At 34.3% G+C, this 24,595-nt stretch overlaps 1 protein-coding gene across 11 annotated transcripts in view; it reads right to left on the bottom strand.

Moving 5' to 3' along the window:
• Positions 1 to 24,595, bottom strand: part of FER (FER tyrosine kinase) — a 440,923-nt gene that overhangs the window by 140,934 nt on the left and 275,394 nt on the right. For all 11 annotated transcript variants that reach the window (XR_014838490.1, XR_014838489.1, XR_014838491.1 and 8 more), the window contains 3 exons: positions 21,945 to 22,001; positions 16,374 to 16,489; positions 13,515 to 13,609 (listed from right to left, as the gene is read on the bottom strand). Coding sequence is in view for 8 of the 11 variants with exons in the window: in XM_021084605.2 (XP_020940264.1) it covers positions 13,515 to 13,609; positions 16,374 to 16,489; positions 21,945 to 22,001 (268 nt within the window). In the remaining 3 variants the exon portion in view is untranslated. The remainder of the gene's footprint in view (positions 1 to 13,514; positions 13,610 to 16,373; positions 16,490 to 21,944; positions 22,002 to 24,595) is intronic.

Here is a 24,595-nt window from a genome sequence, read left to right as displayed (position 1 = left end):
GAAAAAAGCAACTCAAACAAAAATCTTCGTGTTTACTCTAATAAGCTATTTACTTATCTGTATAGAAGGTTGAGAAATTATGGAACGGGGATTCATGTATTTGCCCATAGGATGTCTTGAATAAATATTTTGCTTAAATTTTCATTTTAGTTTCAATTCATAAAAGGATTATATATTTTGACCCACTTATAAACTGAATGACGTAATAGAAAATACAAAGAGCACTATTTTCCCACTTGCTATTTAATTGACATTGACAAGTCACTCTAAACTCTCTGAACCTCATTTAGTTTATTTGTAAATGGAGATAACAATACTGCCTGGTAGAACAGATGACATAATGTTAATAAAGTGCTTTGACAACTGTAAAATAATATATAAATGTAAACTACTGTATATTACTATGCTACTTTAATAAGAATGAAAACTAGCTAGTTATTTGCCCATCAAGTCTTTTGTAAAATGAGGAAAGGACAGATCTGTTTTGAAGTAATTTAATAGTTTGTTATGAGAAGCTTCAAATTTAAGAAAAATTTTCTTAGCTAAAATATTATAGGTTAGAGTTAAAATTTAGAAGCCATTTAATCCTACCATTTTAGTTTCAGATATAAGGAAAGAAAGACCATAGGCTAAATACTAAAACCTACAAACTAAACAGTCAAAATGGTGGTAGAAATGGAAGAACTACACACTAACCTTATGCTTCCCAATTTGTTGGCAAACTCTTGGGTAAAGAAATCTAGGGTTAGGATTAGAGTCAGGGGCAAGGACAAATTCAGAGGTTGGGTTAAAGTTCCAGCTGGATTATAGGAGTCATTTTAGTCACCTTCTCCTCTTGGCCAATAATAGAATAATAACTAAAATTTATGACATGATGAAGAGAATACATACAATGCTTATTATGGTTAAATACTCTCATATATATATGTATTAAATAATATATGTGTTTATGTGTATTTAGTAAACAAACACAAAATCAAAGTACATTAGCTCTTACAACAACCCTATTATTCCTACTTCACAGGTAAGGAAACTAAGGGAAAAAACAGGAGGATTAAGTAGATTAAGAAAGATCATTTATCTTCAAAGAATCTGGCCAAAAATGCCTGGCTCTTGGGCATTTTTTTTAAGAGCTATATTAAAGTTCAGTTTATATACATAAAACTTACCTATCTTAATGTATAATTTAATGAATTTTGACAAATTTGCAAAGGTATAAAATTGTCACTGAAATTCAGTTTAGTGACATTTTCATTACTCCATGAAGATCCCTCATGCCTATATATAGTCAATCCTTATCTAAACCCTTAGCCCCAGGAAACCACAAATCTTCCTTCTTTATCTGTAGATGCCTTTCATGGACATTTTGTAGTAATGGAATCATACTACATGTAGTCTGTTATATCTGACTTGCTTTAATTTGCATAAAGTTTTTAAGGTTCATCTATACTGTAGCAGGTATTATTAGCTCATCACTCTTTATTACTTAGCAGTAATATTACTACTGTATGGGTGTATACCCTATATTGTTCATTCATTCATCAATTGATGGACATTTGGGCTCTTTCTACTTTTTGGTTATTATAAATAATGCTTCTGTGAACATCTGTGTGGTCTTTGTAGAGACATACATTTTAGTTATCTCAGATGTATACTTAGGATAAGAACTGCTAGTTTACATGGAAATTTTATGTTTAACTTCTTGAGAAACTGTCAAACTCTTTTTCAAGGTCATTGTATCATTTTACAATCCACTAGCAATGTATGAATGTTTCCAACTTTCTACATCCTCACAACACTTATTAGAGCTCGAGATCTCTACCATTACCCTCAATGACCATACACACATGACACTGAATATTAGAATGAAAGGGAAGAAGGAGCTCAGTGAATAGAGAAGTGAGGGAGACAGATCTTAAACTTAATCAAAGACAACCAAGTCTATTTCATTTTTTTTTTAATCTAAGACTTTTTGAAAGCAGTTTTTGATTCCCAAAAAAAGAAAAGAAAAGAGGGAGTTCCCATCATGGCTCAGCAGAAACGAATCTGACTAGCATCCATGAGAACACAGGTTCAATCCCTGGCCTTGCTCAGTGGGTTAAGGATCCGGCATTGCTGTGAGCTGTGTGGTGCAGCTCACAGATGTGGCTAGGATCTCATGTTGCTATGGTGTAGGCTGGCAGCTACAGCTCTAAATAGATCCCTAGCCTGGGAACCTCCATATGCCACAAGGGCAGCCCTAAAAAATAAAAAAAAAAAGTGACTGGAAGGTACAGAGATTATACCTATAATCACTGCTCCTCTCAACAGAGCCTCCACCATTATAAAATCCCTTGCTAAAATTTGTTATTGCTACAGCTGATGAACCTACAATCAATACTGTTATTATCCAAAGTCCATAGTTTCACATCAGGGTTCATTCTTGGTGTAGTACATTCTATGTATCTGGACAAATGTAAAATGACAGGTATTTACTCTTATGTCAAACATGATAGCTTAACTATCCTACAAAAATCCTCTGTGCTCTGCCTATTCATCCTTCTCTCTGCCATATACTTCGAATCATATAATATACAGCCTTTTTAGATTGACTTCTTTAACTTAGTAATATATATTTCAGTTCCTTCTATGAATTTTCATGGCTTGATAGTTTATTTCTTTTGAGAGCTAAATAATATTCCATTTTTTTGAGGTACCATAGTTTGTTGATTCACTCACTTAGTGGAGAGCATCTTGGTTGCTTTCAAGTTTGGGCATATGAATGAAACTCCTATAAATATCTCTGTGCAGGTTTCTTTGTGGACTGAAATTTTGAATTCCTTTGGGTAAATGCTCAAGAATGTGACTGACGGATTGCATGAAAAAATTATGTCTTTTATACAAAGTTTCCAGTTTTATTTCTTCCTTCCCAATCAGTGTAACTTCTGTTTCCTCTTCTTGTCTTATTGCATTAGCTAGGGCTTTCTGTAAAATGTTGAAAAGGAATGGTTAGAAGGGCATCTTTGCCTTGGTTTCTTATCTTAGTGGGAAAGCTTCAAGTCTCTCATCATTATGCAGAATGTGAGCTGTAGGGGTTTTACAGATTTTTTAGAAGTCAAATTAAGGATGTTCCCCCCATTCCAAGTTTACTGACTTTGAAAATTTTATTATAAATGGGTATCAGATTTTCTTAAACACCTTTTTTTGCATCTACGATAGCATCATCTAATTTTTCTTTTAGCCTGTTGATGTGATGGAATACAGTTAACAAACTTTCAAATGTTGGAACTGGTTTGCATACATGGGATAAATCCCTCATACGCTTTTCAGAAAAATGTATTTATCAGCTTTTTATCTTATGGTGGAGATATATTTTATCAGGAACTTTATGGTATCTGGCTCATTTATCTTTACATTCTGATACATAAACATGTTCACTGATGAGAAAAGAAAAGATGCATAAGACTTAACAATATATTGAGAGAAAGGAGTAGAGAATAGCAACAGTTTGTTGTGAGGCCTTAACTTGAAAATGTCAAAATTATTAACTTTTTGTTTTTGAACTTGTTATTTTGGCCCAATTTTCATGACATTATAATGTTAGATACAACCGGCTTCTATTAGAGATTTCACAATTTCAAAGCTGTTTTGAAGAGAAAAATCACTGAAGACAATTTGCTATCATAAAACTGTTTAAAACAAACAAAAAAATCATTTAAGTGATAAGAATGCTGTAATGTCTTTTTTTAGTTTAGTAGCTAGTATTTAATTCCAAAATTGGAAAAGAAATTATTGTGGCAGAGATGAAAAATACCTTAAACATACGAAAAGATGATTTTTATTTACGTTGTCTTGCTTTATTTTTTTGCTGTATTGTCCTAGAAGCGAAAACATCTAGTGCAATGTTGAAGTGATAAATGTAGGCATATTTGTCTTATTTCCGACATAAACGAGCAAAGCATTCAGACGTTGGCCATTAAATATGATGTCATCTACACATCTTTCTTAGAAGCCACTCATGATGAGGACCTTCTCTTCTATCCCTCATTTTCAGATAATCCTTTCTCTCTCTCTCTCTCTCTTTTTGGCCACCCTGTGGCATATGGATCCCAGGCCAGGAATCAAATCTGAGCCACAGCTGTGACCTACACCGCAACTACAACAGTGCTGGATCCTTTAACCCACGGTACCAGACAGGGGCAGAGAATTCTTATCAGGAATGGACGCTGGATTTTGCAAATGATTTTTCTTGATCTATTGAGTTGATTACATAGTTTTAAATTTTATTAATATAAACTATATTGATATTTGAGTAAATCAGCTTGTAGTCCTAGGGTAAACTTCACTTGATCATGATGTGTTTTTATATACTTCTGCATTTATTTCATTAAATACAGTCTGCAGTTTTCTTTTCCTGTAATATTTTTGTCTAGTTTTAGAATCAGGTAATGATGGTTTTAATGAGTTGAGAAGTGGGTCTCTCTTTTTCAATTTTCTAAGAATTTATGTAGAATTGGTGTATTTCTTCTTCAAAGTTTGGTATAATTCACCAGTGAAGCCATGAGGGTCTCAAGTTTTCTTCGAAAAATTGTTTCTTAATGACCAACTCTATAAAGGATGTGGGATTATGAAGGTTGAATAAGCTTTTCAGTCTTTGAGGAAATTTGCCCTTTTTATCTAAGTTGTTCATTTTATTTACATAAAAATATTCATACTATGTCCTTAATATTGTTTTAATATCTGTAGACTCTATAATGACCTTGCCTCTCTCATTCTTGAGATTGGTAACTTGTGTCTTCTTTTTTTCTGAAGAGTCTGTGTAGAGATCAATTATTAATCTCAAGGAACTAGCTTATATTTTCATTGATTTTTGTCTTCTTTCCTTCCCATTGATTTATTCTCTTATATCTATTTTTCCCTTTCTTATATATATTGTGGGTTAATTCAAACTTCTTTTTAAGATAGAAGTTGAGGTCATTACTTTGAACATTGAGTCCTCTTTTTTCCAGTCCTTTCTTTCCTTTGTTTTTTTTTGGGGGGGGAGGGCACTTTTTAGGGCCACACCTGCAGCATATGGAAGTTCCCAGGCTGGGGTCAAATCAGAGCTGCAGCTGCTGGCCACAGCCACAGGAACACCATATCCAAGCTTCATCCGTGACCTATACCACAGCTCACGGCAACGCTGGATCCTTAACCCACTGAGTGGGGCCAAGGATTGAAACTGCATCCTCAATGGATACTGGTCAGGTTCTTAACTTGCTGAACCACAATGGGAACTCCTCTTTTCTAATATAGGCATTTAATACTATAATTATTTCCTTAATTACTACCTTATAGGCATCATATAAATATGGAGGTGTTGTGTTATTTCATTTAGTACAAAATACTTTCTAAGTTCCTCTCTGATCCAGTGGTTACCCAGATATGCACTGTTTATTTTCAAAATATTGAGAGGTTTTTCAGAGATCATTCCAAGGCAGACTACTAACTCAGGTAGTCAGTGTAGGAGCATGGACTTCAATGCATTCTTTGATATGGCTGTGGATTAACATTTGTGGCTTAAGGGCTCCAGGGAGTAACATCCCCACAGGCCTTGTTTACTAAAAGGAGTGTACCTCCACCTAGATGGATATTAATCCTTATCCCCTATGACTCAGTTTACAGGAAGAAAAGGGCAAAGAAACTATGAGACTTAGGGACTTTTCCACCCCTAAGACCCTTACTGGACAAGAACTGATATAGGTAATTGAGCAAGGCCAATAGGAGAAAACCACATCTTTCTGGACCGCATGTTGGTTCCCCCCTCCCCAATCTTTATGAGATAAAAATCCCTATAGGACAATAGAGAAGGAGGCTCTTCTCCCCCTCCCAGAAGCCCTGGGAGCTATTTGCTTTCCTTTAATAAGACTTTGCTTGATTGCTGCCTGTGTGTTCCGCAGAGTTCATTCTTCAACTGCATGAACAAGAACCCGGATTCCAGTAACATCTTTCTGGCATCAATTCTATTCTTGAGTTTTACTTTATTTTCATTGTGTTCACAGAACTTAAATTTGTATAAAGTTTTTGAGAGATGGACCAGAATATGGTCTACCTTGGTAAATATTCTCTGTGTAATTCAAAAGGATGTATATTTTGGTGATGCTGTGTGGAGTGTCCTATATAGATCAGTAGGTCAATATGACAGAGTTATTTACCTTTTCTATGACTTCCCTAGTGGATATTTTTTAAAATCACTTACAATAGCATCACAAAAAAAATCGAATACTCAGAGATAAGTTTGACAGAAGATGAGAAAGCCTGTACATTAAACTCTACAGAAACTTGCTGAGGGAAATTGAAGAAGACCTACCTTATCTGAAAGTTATACCACTGTCAATGGTATAAGACTCAATAATATCGTTAAGAAGTCTATTCATCCCAAATTGATCTAAAGAGTCAAAGTAATTCCAATCTAAATCCTAGCAAACCTTGATATAAAAACTGAAAAACTAATAATAAAATTGATAAAGAAAAGCAAGGGACAGCCAAAACAATTTTGAAAAAGAACAAAGTTAGAGGACTAAAATTACCTGACACAAAACTTATTTTATAGTAAGTAACAGTGGTCAAGAAAGTGTAGTACTGGCACCAAGACAAACAAAAAGATTGACAGAAATTAGAATCCAGAAAAAGAAATATATGTAATTACTTTAAAAAAAATAAAGATTAAAAGTCAAGAGAGAAAGGACAGTTGTTGGTGCTGGAACTGGATATCTCTATGTCAAAAATATGCACTTCAAGCCATTTCTTATAAAGAATTAACTTCAAATGGACCATGGACTGAACTAAAATTCTAAACTATAAAAACTGTAGAAGTAAACATATTATTTTTTATAGGTCATATTTTTGATGGTATTTCTAAAAAATTCTGAGTTTATCTGAAAGTTATGCTAAGTGAAACAAACTAGACCCTCCCCCCAAAAAATAAAGACTAGTATGGATTGTATGATTCTATTTACATAAAATTCTAAGAAACACAAACTAATACGCAGTGACAGAAAGCAGATCAGTGGTCGACTGGGGACAAGGGGTAGAGAAGGAGAGGAAGAAGGGACTAAAAAGATGTGTAAGGAAAATTTGGGGATGAAAAATGTGTTCATTGCTGTGATTGTGGTGACAGTTTCACACGTGTATATGGATGTGAATATGATAAAGCATTTCTATATAACCTGTATGCCAATTACATATGAACAATACAACTGTTTTTAAAAAGATTGACGAATTATGAGTAAAAATTATTATTTGACAGATATGCTCTCAAAATTGTATGAATTAAATCTGAAACTTCAAAGAAAAAAGGTGAAAGTTTTCTATTGCCAGAGACAAAATCCAGCTTTCCGATGAAAGCTAAAATTTTGGAACATACACATGGGCTATCATGAACTTGATATTTCTTATTACTTTTCCAATGAGATTAGTGGTGACATTAATGAATGTGATCTTTTGCTTCTGTATAATGAACGATGTCACTATTTGGAAGATCGACATAACCTGGTCACTTGATATTTTCCAAATGAGAAATGACAAAGCACAATGCCTCAAAATTCATGCATTCATCTTAAAAGATCGACCAATGGAATTAATTTAACAGAGTATGAAAAGTTCAGTGTGGTTTCAGATTCCACATTGCAACTAACCTTTGAGAAAATTTAGCAAAGTCTACCATTATAGGTAGAATTTGAAGATGGCCTCCCAATAACATTCCCCAATCCCTGGAACATGGGAACATGATTAGCCATCACACCCATAAATTCATTTGCCCTAATAATAGGAAGCTTTTCCAGGCAAGCCTGATCTAATCATGATACCTTTCAAAAAAGCAGAATATTCCCCTAGCTTTTTTGAAAAACAAAACAGAACAAAACGAAAAATAGAAGAGAAAGTCAGAGAAATTCAAAGCACTTGAAAAATGTGATACACTGGGTCTGAAGGCAAAAGAATGCAGGTGACCTTTAGGAGCTGGGAGATGCCCCTGGAGTACAGCATGAAAAGAAAGGGAACCTAAGGCAATTTCTCAGCTGCAAGAAATGACATTCTGCCACCAGCCAGAAGAAGCTTGGTAGTGGATTCTTTCACAGTGCCTGCAGAAAAGAACTCAGCTTGGTATCCTGATTTTTGGCTCATAAGACCCTGAGCAGAGAATCTAATCAGGCCTATCTGGACTTCTAACTTAACAACTTTAAAGTAAGAAAGGGATGTTGTTTAAAGCTGCTAAGTTGTGATCATTTCTTGTGCAGCAATAGAAAGCTAACACAATAACCATAAATCAAAACGCACATAAACTCTGATCCAACAATCCCACTACTGAAAATTCACAAAACAGATACACTTAAAAATGATTCCTGAATTATATAAATGACATTAATTGAGCACTGTTTTAAAAAACTTTTAAACCCAAATAATAAAAATGTAAACAACCAAAGTTTTTCAATTAGAAGACTGATTAAATTATACAAAACCATATAATGGAATATTACATAGCTACTATAAAGACAAGGTAGGAGGAGTTCCCATTGTGGCTCAGTGGAAATGAACGTGACTAGCATCCATTAGAACGCAGCAGGTCCAATCCCTGGCCTCGCTCAGTGGGTTAAGGATCCGGCATTGCTGTGAGCTGTGGTGTAGGTTGTAGACGTGGCTCACATCTGGCATTGCTGTGGCTATGGCATAGGCCAGCAGCTATAGCTCCAATTCGACCCCTACCCTGGAAACCTCCATATGTCGCAGGTGGGGCCCTAAAAAAAAAAAAAAAAAAAAAAAAGGAAAACTACATAGATGCATATGAAGCAATGAAAGCATGTCATGCTAGTAAGAGAAAAAAAGATCAGAAACAGTATTATTATTTTTAATAATTAAAAGATTTGCATAAAATCAAGGTATCTATAGTAAATATTTTCCTCAGGGGAAAAAAGTAAAAAACTAAATAACAATGTTGGAATAGGATTAGGTTCTTGAGTGGGAGGTTTACACTTTTAATTTTTTCTTCTCATTAGAGTTTGAATTTTCTAATGAAGTACATTATTCTTAATCATTTAAAAAAACATCAAAAAAGGTTACTATTTCATGTCCAGCTAAACACTTTCTTGGCTTTCTTTCAAAGCTATACTTGTTTTATTCAGTTTGTAACTGCCATTAGGAATTGGTTATACATGCTCTTTTAAGCATTCATAGTAACACCAAAATCATGTTTCCTCAAGACTGCCCACCTCTCAAATTTAAATTTCTCAGTGACATCCCTTGTTAACTGTGGGCTTTATTTGCGTTATGTGAATTTTTTATATGTATCTCTAATATTTATTTATTTACTTAGTCTTTTTTATTTTATGATTATTTTTTCCATTATCATTGATTTACAATGTTCTATTCCTACTATACAGCAAAGTGAACCAGTCATACATATACACAGTCTTTTTCTCACGTAATCCTCCACTATGCTCCATGAAAAGTGAATAGACATGGTTCCTTGTGCTATACAGCAGGATCTCATTGCTTATCCAAAGGCAATAGTTTGTATCTATTAACCCTAGATTCCCAGTCTACCCCACTCCCTCCCCCTCCCTTTGGAGAACAACCACGAGTCAACTCTACAAGTCCATGAGTTTCTTTTCGGTGGAAAGGTTCGTTTGTGCCATATATTAGATTCCAGATATAAGCGATATCATATGATATTTGTCCTTCTCTTTCTGAGTTACTTCACTTAGTATGAGAGTCTCTAGTTACATCCAAATTGCTTCAAGTGGCATTATTTTGTTCTTTTTTATGGCTGAGTAGTATCCCATTGTGTATATATACCACTTCTTCTTAATCCATTCATTTGTGGATGGACATTTAGGTTGCTTCCACGTCTTGGCTATTGTGGATAGTGTTGCAATGAACATACAGATGCATGTGTCTTTTTCAAGGAAAGTTTTGTCTGGAGATATGCCCAAGAGCAGGATTGGTGGATCATATGGTATTTCTGTATTTAGTTTTCTGAGGTACCTCCATACTGTTTTCCACAGTGGTTGTACTGAATTACATTCCTACCAAAATTGTAGGGAGATTCCCTTTTCTCCACACCCTTTCCAGCATTTGTTACTTTTGGACTTATTAATGATGGCCATTCTGACTGGTGTGAGTTGATCCCTCACAGTAGTTTTGATTTGCATTTCTCTAATAATCAGTGATGTTTCATGCACTTGTTGGCCACCTGTATATCTTCCTTGGAGAAATGTCTATTCAAGTCTGTTGCCCATTTTTCAATGGGTTGTTGGTTTTTTGTGTTTTTTTTTGCTGTTGAGTTGTCTAAGTTGTTTTCATATTTTAGAGATGAAGTTGTTGTCAGTTGCATTGTTTGAAACTATTTTCTCCCATACTGTAAGTTGTCTTTTGTGTGTGTGTGTGTGTGTGTGTGTGTGTGGTTTCCTTTGTTGTGCAAAAGCTTGTCAGTTTGATTAGGTCCTATTCGTTTATTTCTGTTGCCTTGGGAGACTAACCTAAGAAAACATTTGTACAGTTTATGTCAGAGGATGTTTTGCCTATGTACTCTTCTAGGAGTTTGATGGTGTCTTGTCTTACATTTAAGTCTTCAAGCCATTTTGAGTTTATTTTTGTGCATGGTGTGAGGGTGTGTGCCAGTTTCACTGATTTACATGCGGCTGTCCAGTTTTAACAGGATCACTTTGCTCAAAAGACTGTTGTCTTCCCATTTTATATTCTTGCCTCCTTTGTCAAAGACTAATTGACTGTAGATGGCTGGGTTTATTTCTGAGTTCTCTATTCTGTTCCATTGGTCTGTATGTCTTTTTTGGTATCATACCACACTGTCTTTGATGACTATAGCTTTGTAATATTGCCTGAAGTCTGGGATAGTTATGCCTCCTGCCTGGTTCTTCTTCCTTGGGATTGTTTTGGCAGTAATGTTTTTTTTATGGTTCCATATAAATTTTTGGATTGTTTGTTCTAGTTCTGTGAAAAATGTCCTGGATAATTTGATAGGGGTTGCATTTGATCTGTAGATTGCTTTGGGTGGTAAGGCCATTTTTATAATATAATTTTTCCCACCCAGGAGCATGGACTATCTTTCCATTTCTTTGCATCCTCTTTAATTTCCTTGATTAACGTTTTATATCATATAAGTCTTTCACCTCCTTGTTCAGGTTTATTTTGGGGGGCACAAAAATTTTAAAAGGTATTGTATTTTTGTATTCCTTTTCTACTATTTCATAGTTAGTATACAGAAATGCAACCAATTTCTGAATGTTAATTTTGTATCCTGCTACTTTGCTGAATTCGTTGATCAGTTTGAGTAGTTCTTATGTGGAGTCCTTAGGGTTTTCTATATATAGTCTCATGTCATCTGCATAGAGTGACAATTTTACCTCTTCTCTTCCAATTTGGATACCTTTTATTTCTTTTGTTTGTCTGATTGCTGTGGCTAGGACTTCCAATTCTATGTTGAAAAAAAGTGGTGAGTGTGGGCATCCTTATCTTGTTCCAGATTTTAGTGGGAAGGCGTTTGGCTTTTCTCCATCGAGTATTATATTTGCTGTGGGTTTGTCCTAAGTGGCTTTTATTATGTTAAAGTATGTTCCCTCTATAGCCACTTTGGTAAGAGTTTTTATTATGAATGGATGTTGGACTTTGTCAAATGCTTTTTCTACATCCACTGACATGATCATGTGGTTTTTGACTTTTGTTAATGTCATTCATGATGGTGATTAATTTGTGTACATTGAAACATCCTTGTGAACCTGGATGAATCCCACTTGGTCGTGGTGTATGATCTTTTTTTATATGTTGCTAGATTCGGTTGGCTAAAATTTTTGAGAATTTTTGCATCTATATTCATCAGAGATATTGGCCTATAATTTTCTTTTTTGGTAGCATCTTTTTCTGGTTTTGGTATTAGGGTGACGGTGGCATCATAGAATGTCTTTGGGAGTGTTCCTTTTCCTTAAACCTTTTGAAAAAGTTTAAGGAGGATAGGTGTAAGTTTCTTCTTTGTATGTTTGGTAGAATTTGCCTGTGAAGTATCTGGTCCTGGACTTTTGTTTGTAGAGAGTGTTTTTATTACATATTAATTTCATTTCTAGTGATTGGTCTGTTCAGTTGATCTACTTCTTCTTGATTCAGTTTTTGTGGGCTGTCAGTCTCTAGAAAGTTGTCCATTTCTTCTGGATTGTCAAATTTGTTGCCACACCTGTGGCACATGGTAGTTCCAAGGCTAGGGGTCAAATCAGCCCTGTAAGCTGCCGGCTTACACCACAGCCACTCCAGATCTGAGCCATGTCTGTGACCTACACCACAGCTCACAGCAATGCCAGATCCTTTAACCCACTGAACAAAGCTAGGGATTTAACCCATGTCCTCATGGGTGCTAGTCAGGGTCACTACCACTCAGCCATGATGGGAACTCCCTCTTTAATATTTAAACATCTTATTTTTATTGAAGTTACAGGCCATTCAATTGTTTTTAAAATTTTAGACTGCAATCTATGTTTTCACAACTGTATGGAAAGCTACTTTAAAATATGTCATATATAGTGTATGAACTATACAAATGTATATTTCCATCTTGAGGATGAAAATGATTATGATCTAGGAATCCTGCAGTTATATGGTAATAAAGAAATATTCCAATAGCAATCAAATCAGTGTGATAAAATTGGACCAACTATCATTAAATAATTAAAAAATTATGTTAACAGTTTTAATGGACTATCTGCAATAGCAGGTTTACTTAATGTATGTAAAAGATAGAAGTACTTTTCATAACCCTTTAAGTTTCTTCTTTTAAAATGAATAAATAGTTGTTATGCTAACAAAGCAAATCCTTTTCAGTGATAAAAAATGTATTTATAAGTCTTATCAAGATCATATTTTACCTCTGATTATATTTTCTATAACAGAAAGACATACAATAAAAATAACTTAGAGATATACGATTATCACTTTGATGTTATCCTGTTTGTTGGCAAAAGTAGTTAACCAAAATACTTTGAGGTGTTAAAAGTCACCAAAAATTGATACAAAGATGAATTCCTCAAGAGAGTATATTTTTTCCCCATATCCAAGAAGTACATAGGCTGTGACCAAAAGCATTATGACATTTTTATGTACAACCAAACAAGAGGATGTGTGGTAATATACTTAGAAAATGATATACAACAAACTAGACATAAGGCAGTACTATCATTATTATACAGTTAAACTAAGTAGACTATCTTTCTAAATAGCCTTTCTCACAGAAACTTTATATGTAACTAAATTCCATGTGTTAAAAGAACTGTAATAATTTATCTTCTCTTAAAAAGGCTGGCTGACATTTTCTAGAAAATACCAAGAATTATAGACTATAAAAATACTGAGTATGTGTACAAGCTCTTTTGTCATCAGAAAAATGTTAAACAAAATCCTTGGAAATTCTATAAGGAGAAACCAAAGAGACTGAACATATAAAGGCAATACAACATGACATTAAAATGTTATCAAGGAAACCTCTAAAATCCTATTACCTGGAACCAGTTCCATAATGATGTAGATAGGCTGTCTTTGTGTGCAAACTCCTATAAGTTTGACAATATTGGGATGATCGTATTGCTTGAGAATTCTGAATGAGAGAAGCATAAGAATAGTTATAATTGAAATTAAAAGCATTAATTTAAGATCACGAGTAGTGTGCACAAGCAGAATACACTTCAATCAACACAATTTTTTAAACTTTAGTACAAACTCAAATTATGATAAATGGTATATATATATATAAATTTTGATAAGTCTTGACAAAATGTATATACGAGTCAGTTTTTTAATTTGATTAAATGTTCATTTGAAGATTAATTATCCACTCTGAATAACTAACAACTATGTTAAAAAGGAATAATTTACTTAGTCCGGAATATGCAGAACTCCCTTCAAAGTATCTGGTTATAACCACCCTCACAAAAGCATAGCTGAAAACTGTTAATGCACCAAAAGCTATAAGCTGTAAGGGCAGCATCTTTTTGTTTTATGTATACATTTCATTTAAAATAAAGAACAATTCATACTGGTAAATGCTATAGGGTAGTCACTTCATATTTAAATTTCCTAATACTAACTTCTTGATAATCGTGATCAATTTCAAAATAGTGAAAACTCAAAAGTTTTAAGAAACCTTATAGAGAGTTAAACAATGAGTAATATAAAAGTTTAGCTGAGGCAGAGAAGTCTTAGTTCAGATAAAGGCAGAATTTCAGAGGGCTATCAAAGCAGCCTAAACTCATTCATAGGACCTCAAGCATGAGTTAAAATAGGTTAGATTCCCTGAGGCCTGTCTACCCTGATGATTTCTGTTACCACATGTTATTCCATATTTTTCTGGTGACAAAGTTATAAAATCACTCATATTTGAAAAATGCAGTTTCACTCCTAAGAGAATGAAAAAATAACCTAGTTTGGAGAAAGATAAAACAGTTTATACATGTTTTAGACCACACAACTAAAGCAGAAATAGCTCTAAGAAAAATGTTATCAACTAAAAATTTATATATTTATAAATATATATAAATCATTATACTGATTTATAAATGAAAAGATAGACTGCGAAAAATTCAAGAGCTAAGAGAAATATTGTCAATAACTGAGTTTGCAGTTTCTATCAGGAATTAGAAAGTTTTAGAATGTCTGACTTTAACCCAAAATATCACTTCTTAGGTTGAAAAATGCTTATTAACAAAGAAATTCTACAAAATAGCCAGAACCCAATCAATATTCAGTATCTAAATCTAGGTCTATCATCTACTAAAGGACGCTTGGGAGTCTGCATGGATGTAATTTTCTTTTTTTCTTTTTTTGTCTTTTTAGGGCCACACCCACAGCACCCAGAGGTTCCCAGGCTGGGATCTAATTGGAGCTGTAGCCTCAGGCCTACAGCACAGCCACAGCAATGCCAGATCTGAGCTGTGTCTGCAACCTACACCACAGCTCATGGCAACACAGGATCCTTAACCCACTGAGCAAGGCCGGGGATCGAACCCACAACCTCATGGTTCCTATTCAGATGTGTTTCTGCTGCGCCACAACAGGAACCCCCTGCATGGATGTAATTTTCATTTTTAACCTAAAATTTCATAGTCTCACTTTAGAAGAAATTAAATTCTATTTTGCAATAAAACATTTGCAAATTAGAAAGGAAATTCAATATATTTGAAAAAAGTTAGATATTATCTGTAATATCTAAGACACCTATGAATAATGAAAATAATGGGCCTATGATTTTCAATTGTGATAGCATACCTTTAAATTTATCATAGAATTTTTTTTTCTGAATTGGTAATCACATACACGTAAAAGGTTTGCAACGTTATTCCACAGATGATATTTAATAAATGCAACTAATTGGTGTAATCCATTGCTACAAGAGTCCATTTTTAGATGATGGAGAAAAGACATCTAGATGCCACATGCCATAAAATTTATTTCTCTCACTGCCATGTGCTCTGTTCTCCCATGGCACTTTACAAAAACTTCAGTTGTATAAACAGTGCCCTGATGGAGACAAGACACACACACACATATACAATCCTTTCCCTCCTTCCCTTTATACCACCAATTATGGATTTATATATCCTCTTTCTCCTTCTCTCCCTCCCATCCATTTCCTTTCATTTGTCCATTCTTAGTCTGTCTAAGCACCTTCCCATTTGTTTTCCATTTTGTTGTATATACTAGATTTTATCACTAAAAGAATAGTTTTAGCAATCTGCACTACAGGGCTGACAAGTCGGAACACAAATTTTAGCTATAATAGAAAAAAGTGTATATAATCATCCTAGAAGAGCAATTAGAAAACAATCTGCAAATTCTGAGACAAATACCAGACACTGAGCTGAAGAACAAATCTGAGGGTCTCAGAAAAGAAACGAACAGCTGGGAATAAAGAATCAATTGATAATATCTAGGGAGGGTAGAATAGATCTAATTATATACCTAATATGTATCTAAATCATATATTTTATATATAGGATACAGTCATATTTTTATTATGAAGACAATCACGACACTGCACATATACATAACAACACTGTATATATACATATGTGTATATGCACATGTGACAAAAGCTGAAAATACTGTAATATTTTTTAAGGACTCCAAGAATATTCACTGTTCTTAGCATCTGGTTCTTTTGACGGTGATCACCTAACTGACCTGTAATCTAAATCAAAAACATTGAAACTTTTTGTTGCCCACACTGTACAGTAAGTGTTTACTTTTGAGGGTTACAAAAGTACTTACTTCTCATTCTTAAAATCATAATTTAAGATACCTTCAAACTTATGTTTTAATTAATCACTGATAAATACATATTTACATTACTTTGGAGAACTCACTTGGCTTCTTGCAAAAATTTTATTTTCAGTTCCTGAGGAAGATCTTCTTTACAGGTTTTAACAGCAACAGCAGTTTTATCCTTTAATATGCCCTTATACACTTCACCAAAATTACCCTGAAAATACAAATATATTTATTGTTTGGGGTGCAAGACAACCACCAAGGACAAGGAAAGCATGTAATGATGAGTTTTGAATTAAATTGCTCTGTTAGTTTTATTCAGAGTTTTAAATGGAAATAAAGATTGGGAATGTTGCTCTTAACAAATCTTCCAACTTTAAATATATAACTCAACAATATGCCAACCATTTGCGGGATTGAGGCTTGAGGAGAATTGAAAAGGAAATGGGAAACAGTGAAAGGTAATAAAAGGAAAACTCCAATTAACGCTGTCAGAAGTACCTAAGTTTCACTCCACCTAGTTCCCTTTACCTCTAAGAGCTAACTTTTATTAGATTAAATGATGCCCCATTAATGTTTTAAGATAAAGCAAAGACTGTGTGAGGTGAATGGTGGTATGGATGCACATAGTCAGGTGTCCATTGGAGAAGACTGTGAGAGAAACAGAAGAGGGGAGAGGCAGCAGAACCCATGAACGAAGGGCTCAGCAGTCCCTGCTGCAGGCTATTAATCTCTGAAAGGTACCAATGAAGAGGACGTGCTTCCCCAAACGCCAATGTCACCCATGATGAGCTCATTTCTAGCAAATGTCTGAAGAACTCCTAGCCTTATTCTACGGCTAGAATACATTTTGATTTAAAATGCTGTATTTCAGAGTTCCGGCCTATTGCGTAAGAATCCGGCATTGTCACTGCTGTGGCGCGGGTTTGATCCCTGCTTGGGAACTTTTGCAAACTGCAGGCGTGGACAAAAAAAAATGTCTTATTTCCAGTTTGAAGTCACATTACTTATAATTATGCAACAAAATGATATAGAAAATCTATAAAGCCAACACAACAGCAATTTTTGAGTATTTCTATGTAGGTGCATGTACTTCTATATAGCTATAATCATGATGTACAAGTATCATATTAAAATAAGCTTCAGTACTGTTAAGCAAAAAGCAACTAGACTACAGGTCTCATAATCAATGATTTTGAGTTCTAAGGTCAACATAACTCTTAACCAATAGTCCAAGGTGTATAAATTTTGCATGTTACTAAATCTAAAATTACTAAAGTATTTTAATGTATTAAATTTGTATTAAATATTTGCTTAATTTAGTTCATGTTTATTTTACTTAATATTTTAAGTATACTTGAATATTTAAGTAATTAATAGTATTCTCATTACATTTTACATTCAACTCAAATATTTATTAAAAACAATGATTGGAGTTCCCTTTGTAGCTCAGTGGTTAATGAACCCAACTAGGATCCATGAGGATGTGGGTTCAATCCCTGGTCTCGCACAGTGGGTTAAGGATCCGGCATTGCCATGAGCTGTGGTGTAGGTCGCAGACATGTCTTGGATCCTGCATTGTTGTGGCTGTGGTGTGGGCTGGCAGCTGTAGCTTTGATTTGACCCCTAGCCTTGGAACTTCCATGGCCCCAGAAAAAGCAAAAAATCAAAAAGCAAACAAACAAACAAAAAATAATCACAGTTATGTGAAAAGTAAATAGACAATAAATTTAATAGAGTACACATTCATCACAAATGAAAATTTTAAGCTTTACATCCTTCTCTGTTATTCAAGGTTTTTTCCTTCCCACAATTATCACATCTTTTATTATATCAGCAATAGAGCTGAAAGAAGGTATTTAGTACACATGATTATAGCTGGGCCTCTATTTATCTGAATGATTCTGAAGCACAATTCATCTTGTCTAAAACCTTCTGTTTGCTCATTAGAAGACATTTCCTGGCTAGATTACCTTTTTAATTTATTAGGACCATTATTCTCTCTACAGGCATTTGGATTCTTCCCCTAGAACACTTTTGTCTTCCTCCTAGCATCTTGAGAATTGGGGAGGTATGAGGGCCTTAGGAAGAGTGTCGAAGGGGAAAATAGTTAATTAGAAGAATGAGAGTGTGAATGGTCTAAGGAATCATAATATAATTATTGAGCAGTATTAAGGACCCCCTAGAGGTTTGTGTTCATGAATTTAAAGTGAATCTAGTCAACAATATAATCTTGCTTCCTAATTTATTGAGAAAATTGAAGCAATCTAAAGAGAACTTCCATACTCTCAGCCCCACATTTAGCCTCTTACCAATCTTCTTGCTGTTATAAAAATGAACTACTATGTTTCTATTAAAGTCAAGTCTCCATTGTAAACTAAATCCCATCCCCTCTTAACAATTCTCATCTTCCAAAATCATGCATTTTTCACTACATCGTTGCCAAATGCAAACCAGCATGCTACTTTTTGTAGATTAAACAACATACAAATCATTTCTCTTGAAACTACCACAAGTCTCTGCTTTCTTCAATAGCAAAACTTCACAGAGCTACATCCTTGCTATCTTTAATTCCTCTCTTCCCATGGTCTCTTAAACATATCCCAATTTGGCTTTCAAAGAAAGCACTCAACCAAGTCACCAGTAATCTCTTCATTGCTAAATTCAATGTTCTTGGTCATCATTCCATTTGATGTCTCAGCAGCATTTACCAGCACTGATCACTCTCTCCTCCTTGATGTGTTTTCTTCTCTTGTCTTCTAAGACATCCCATCACCTGGTCTTCTGCCTTCCAGGAAATTTCTCTTTCTCAACCTCAATCATCTTGCTTCTCTTCTCTGCAGCCTCTTAATTTTGAAATGACCAGGCCTTAATCTCTCTTTCTTCTTCTCTTTCTAGACTCACTGCATTGTTGAACTCATCTAGTCTAATGGCTTTAAATACATCTACCTAAACTACCAAGTAAGTAAGTGACAATTACCAAATTTGTACTTTTGATCCAGACCTCTTTTTTCAACTCCAGACTTAACACCCTACTGTTTCGGGTATTAACATCTCCACCTGGAAGTCTAGCAGACAAACCTTAATATTTATATCCCAAACTCCAATCTTGTTCTCCAGAATCTGTCGCACCTATACCAACTGTCCTCTTTATCTCATACCCCACATAGAGTCCATCAGGATATTCAGTTGGATCAGCCTTAAAAGCAAATCATAACTCATCACTTCTCACCACCACCACTGCCACTTCCCTGATCCAGCAACCATCACCTTAAGTTAGGTAAGTGCAATAGCTTCCTAACCTTCCAGCTCAGCCTATTCTCAACACAACAGCCAGAAGAGACTCTGTAGAAAGGAAGATCATGCCACTTCTCTATTCAAAAATCATCCACCAGATCACCTTTTCACGCATGTTTAAAGCCAAAGTAATTACAATGACCTGCAAGGCTCTGTGTGATCTATATTCTCACCACCGCACTGACTTGCTATCCTATCCTATTCCACCTTGCTTACCAGGTTACAGGCAAATTGTCTCTTTCCCTCATCAAATGTAATTTGCATTTGTTACTCCCTCTGCCTAGGACCTTTTTCCTCATATGACCACATGACTAAATCCCTCCTCTCCAAGTCTTTATTGGAAAGTTTTTAACAATTTTAATAAGGTTCATCCAGATTTCCCTATTAAAAATTGCAACTCTCACCAACAGCACTCCAAAATTCCTTTTATTTTTCACAAGATTTAGCACTCTTCAACATTATAAAATAGTTTTTATACTAATTAATAGTTTACCTATTAACAGTTATTATTTATCAATTAATCTTATAATTAGTATAATTAATTTTATATTAATAGTTTGCCTATTTATTAAGTTTATTGTTTATGTCTTTTCCTCCTGATGGAATGTGGGCTCCATAAAGGCAAGGATATCTATATGTTCACAGATGTATCCCAAGTGCCCAGAAGAGTGCCTTGCCCTTGGAATACATGTGTGAGGAGTTAGGAAAATTTTTTACTGAATACCAACTACAGATCAAGTACAGTCTACGGTATATAGTGCTCAATAAAAAAGGTAAGAGTTTCTGTCTCAACCCTGTATTAATACTACATTTCAAAGTACATAATTATAGGAATCATGGCTAATTCTTTTATGAATGCATTTTCAAGCAGTATACAGTAAATATTTATTCAGATAGGTAATAAAAATATTAAATGACAATTTTCATCTCAAAAATATTAGCTGAGTTTAAGTTATACACTGTCTCTAAAGTTTAAGTGTTTTACTAAAAATTATTAAATTTATTAAAACTGACATCATGCTATTGCCTTGTCATTGAAAATAATTATTCTTTGAAAAAGCTTTACCGAGGTCCTAAAGGCTAAAATTCCTCGTAATATTATGTGTGAAATACCATATCACATATTAAACTAAACATAAAAATTTATGTTTAGTCTTTCTATTTAACTGAAAATATTTTTTCCTTATACTGAAAAATCTGCCCTTCTCAACACACTTCATCAGTAAGTGATTTAGTTTTATAACATATTATTTAATTGTATTCTGTGGGAATTTCTTTAATTTCTTTGTAATATTTTTGGCCCAACCACTCCAACTGACTGACTAATAAGCTAAAGTGATGAAAAGATATTTTAAAATAATAAAAATCTTGCAAGGCAGATTATTTCAATAGAGATTTACTTTCTTAGCGCCTATGAGGGCTAAAAAATAGGGACAATTTGTCAATTCATCAAGTTTACATTTGAATCAAAAAAGCAATGAGTAATCATTTACTTGTTTACTTGAAATGCTAATCCTTAAATTCTAGTACTGATGACTCAGAAATGTATCAGCAGTAGTTTCTCCTAAATACCTGAATTTCATACTCTTTTCTACATTGCATTATGAACCTAAACTCAATCCACATTTTCAAATGTCAACATCACTAATTAAGTCATTGACAGAGGTTATTATTTACCTGTTGTAACTCAATTGCAAATAAACAATAAATCTGCAAAGTGTCCATTTGATTAATAATTAAATGTTTGCCATCATTGTTAGACATAATATCCTTTCACGCAGGCCATGAGTTTCTTCCAGCTAGGTGGAAGAAGGGACTTTGATCATAGATAGCTGCCTCCTCTGACCACTAAGAAAGCTAGCTACAAAATAAATGTACTGAAACTTGTCTGACTGAACATGGTGTCCAATGTTGTCGCATACTGGGATTCTATATAAAATCCTGAAACCCCAAAAAGTAGAACTGCATTTTTCTAAACTATCATGTGTAACCAGAAACAAATGGAGTAAGAGTGGTAGGTCTTTAAACTTTTATTATCTCAAACTTTCTTTTCAGATCTCAGCTCACTAGTTATGGCTTTACTACACTGTAATAAAGTTATTGTGGTTTTTAGTCATTTCAGAGGGAAATATACAATCTACTGTTTGAAAAAGTCAAGAAAATCCTTAAGCTTTTCCAAGATTTTCACACTCTATTTCAGTGTACATCACGGTATTTATAAAAGCTGTGGTACTATGTTCTTCTAGGATCATGTGGGATTGTGCCTTGCTGTGTTCTGGAATACAAGGAAGGCTTTCAAGAAAACGAAGAATTCTGCAGAGTTCACAATCACTATGAAGACCTGTGGTTTTTCAGTTTGGTGGATTACATACCTTGCCCAGTAATTCTCCCAATGTGACATCTTCATGATTGAGAACCCATTTCTTATCCTATGGCAAAGAAAAAGAATGGTTTTTTAGTTCAAGTAAGAGTACCATTCCTGGAAGATGCATTTGAGGCAGTGGCAAATAGACCTAAGGGATATTTCATTTGACCATTCCATCAACAGCACACTAAGAAGTTGTAACCTCAAGAGGTTATAAAAACAGATTTAAGAAATGTTACTATACAATTCAACTTTAAGATCTACATTATAGCAAATTTCTATCAGAATTCTTAGCCTTCAAAATGATAGTAGCCCTGTAACTAGAATATAGCAGGCACTTTCCTCCCACCATAAAGCTTAGTCTATTGTATTATTTGTCATTTCAAAAAAGATGTGTCATAAGTACATGAGGGAATTTCACATTGCAATGTAAAATTTGCAATCCTCACTTAATCACAGAGAATATTTTTCTACCCAAACCACATTACGAAGAGCTATTTTTCCACAACTGGCCATAAATTATAGCTTCTATTACACTGCATCTAGTCTCACATCTTTCCCCAAGTAATTTCCTGCAGTAAAATAAAGCAACGAACATCAATTACAGTATCATCAAGGTACACAAGTCTAGTGATGCAAACAGGCCATTAGAAAAGAACACCCCATTATCTGATCTCAAGAACTAATTACTACTTAGGGACTGTTTTATCATCTAAAAAGTCACGGCTATGAAAGCATACAACACTATAATGTTAGGAAGGCACACAGATTTAAAAAAAGAAGAAGAAAGGAAAAATGAATGAGGCAAGGAAAAAGGAGAGAGGAGGGAGAAAGAAAGGAGGGAAGGAAAAATGAAAAGGGGCCGAGAGAGAGAGAAAGAAAATCCTGGAGTAATTTATTTTATTCTTGTTTTTTTTTTTTAAATTAAAGTGTAGTATTCCCCCATTAAACAGACTAAAATATAATTATGATCTATGGAATGAATTTAACAAGTAATCAAATATCTTGAAGTGAAAAAATCCACCCTAATAATGGCTTAAAAATGACCTGGACAACCACTTGAAACCATTTACCTTCTGAAACATCATGTGACAAAACACTCAACTACCACCCTCTGATAGGTCAAAAAAGGGAACAGCAATCATTTTTTTAAAAAATCAGTTTACATGTATAATCTGTAGGGGTTCAGAACGAACCCCTCCAAGATGTCCTACCTTGGCATTTGAATTATTTTGAGTTAAAGGTAACAGATACTCTGGAAAGCTTTACATCTTAAGGTATTAAAATTGAGGGCCTTACCCATTAATAAGAGTTATTACCAGAAATAATTTTTATGACCTATCTGTAGGACAGGGCAAACATCTGTTCTATACATCTGTTCTCATCTGAAATTACCCTCCTCCTCTCTGAAGCCTCAGGCTCCTACCCGATTCCTCAGCACAAGGTAGCATGTACACTTCTTATATTTCTGTTTCTGAACTTCTCATGTATATGGGCTTCCCGTAGGTACAAAATTAGATTTGATTTCTTCCTGTCACACTATCTTATGTCAATTAGACTATCTCCTGTCAATTTAATTCTTAGGCTAGCCAGAAGAATGTCGAAGGGCAGAGCAAAGTTTCCTCTTTCCATGACAAGTCTTTCAACCTAAATATAAAGCCAAAGCTGCACAAGTCCTGGAAGAAAACACAGGCGTCATGACCAAGTATGTAAGCAAAGATTTCTTAGGACATGAAAATCACATAAAAGAAACAACTGGAATTCATCAAAATTAAAAACACTGTTTCCTCCCAAAACTTTTAAAAAATGAAAAGTGTAACAACAACCTCAGAGAATATTTTTACAATACAAACATTTGGCAAGTAATTTGTATGTAAAACATAGAGAATGCATACCTCAAAAACAAGAGGACAAACAACCCAATTTTAGGAAAATAGGTAGAGTACTTAACAAAAGAAGATGGAAAATAGACAGTCATTAGTCATCCTAAGTCAATCATTAGTCATCCTTAGTCACTGATGTACAAATACAGACCATAATAAGATGTTACTTCATGCCATTAGAATGAAGTGCCTTCTATTTACAAGAGCCAAGACATGGAAGAACCTTAAATGTCTATCGACAGATGAGTAAATGGATAAAGAAGATGTACATATCAGCAGTGGAATATTACTCAGCCATAAAAAAAAAACAATGAAATAATGCCATTTGCAGCAACATTCATGAACCCAGGGATTATCATATGAAGTAAGTCAGAAATAGAAAGACAAATATCTATATGAAATCATTTTTTAAATGACATAAATGAACTTATTTACAAAACAGAAACAGATTCATAGACATCGAAAAGAAAACTATGGATACCAAAGGGGAAGGAGGGTGGGGAGGGATAAATGAGGAGGGTGGGATTAGCAGCTTCAAACTACCATCTATAAAATAGATAAACATCAAGGTCCTATTAAATAGCCCAGGGAACTGTACTCAATATTCTGTAACAAACCATGATGAAAAAGGATATGTATACATATATATCTGAATCAGTTTACCATACAACAGAAATCAATACAACACCGTAAATCAACTATACTTCAATTTTAAAAGAAGGAAGTACGCTGAAGAAGCTGTGTCTGGGATATTTCTCAGATTTTTTAGGCTTGT

This window comes from Sus scrofa, chromosome 2 (assembly GCF_054392235.1).
Source record: "Sus scrofa isolate SSC_HxYL_T2T_F1_AM1 chromosome 2, Sscrofa_HxYL_maternal_Yorkshire_Landrace_v2.0, whole genome shotgun sequence".
Taxonomy (NCBI): domain Eukaryota; kingdom Metazoa; phylum Chordata; class Mammalia; order Artiodactyla; family Suidae; genus Sus; species Sus scrofa.
The sequence above is the reverse complement of the archived record's forward strand: the minus strand, read 5'-3'. Positions and strand labels throughout refer to the sequence as shown.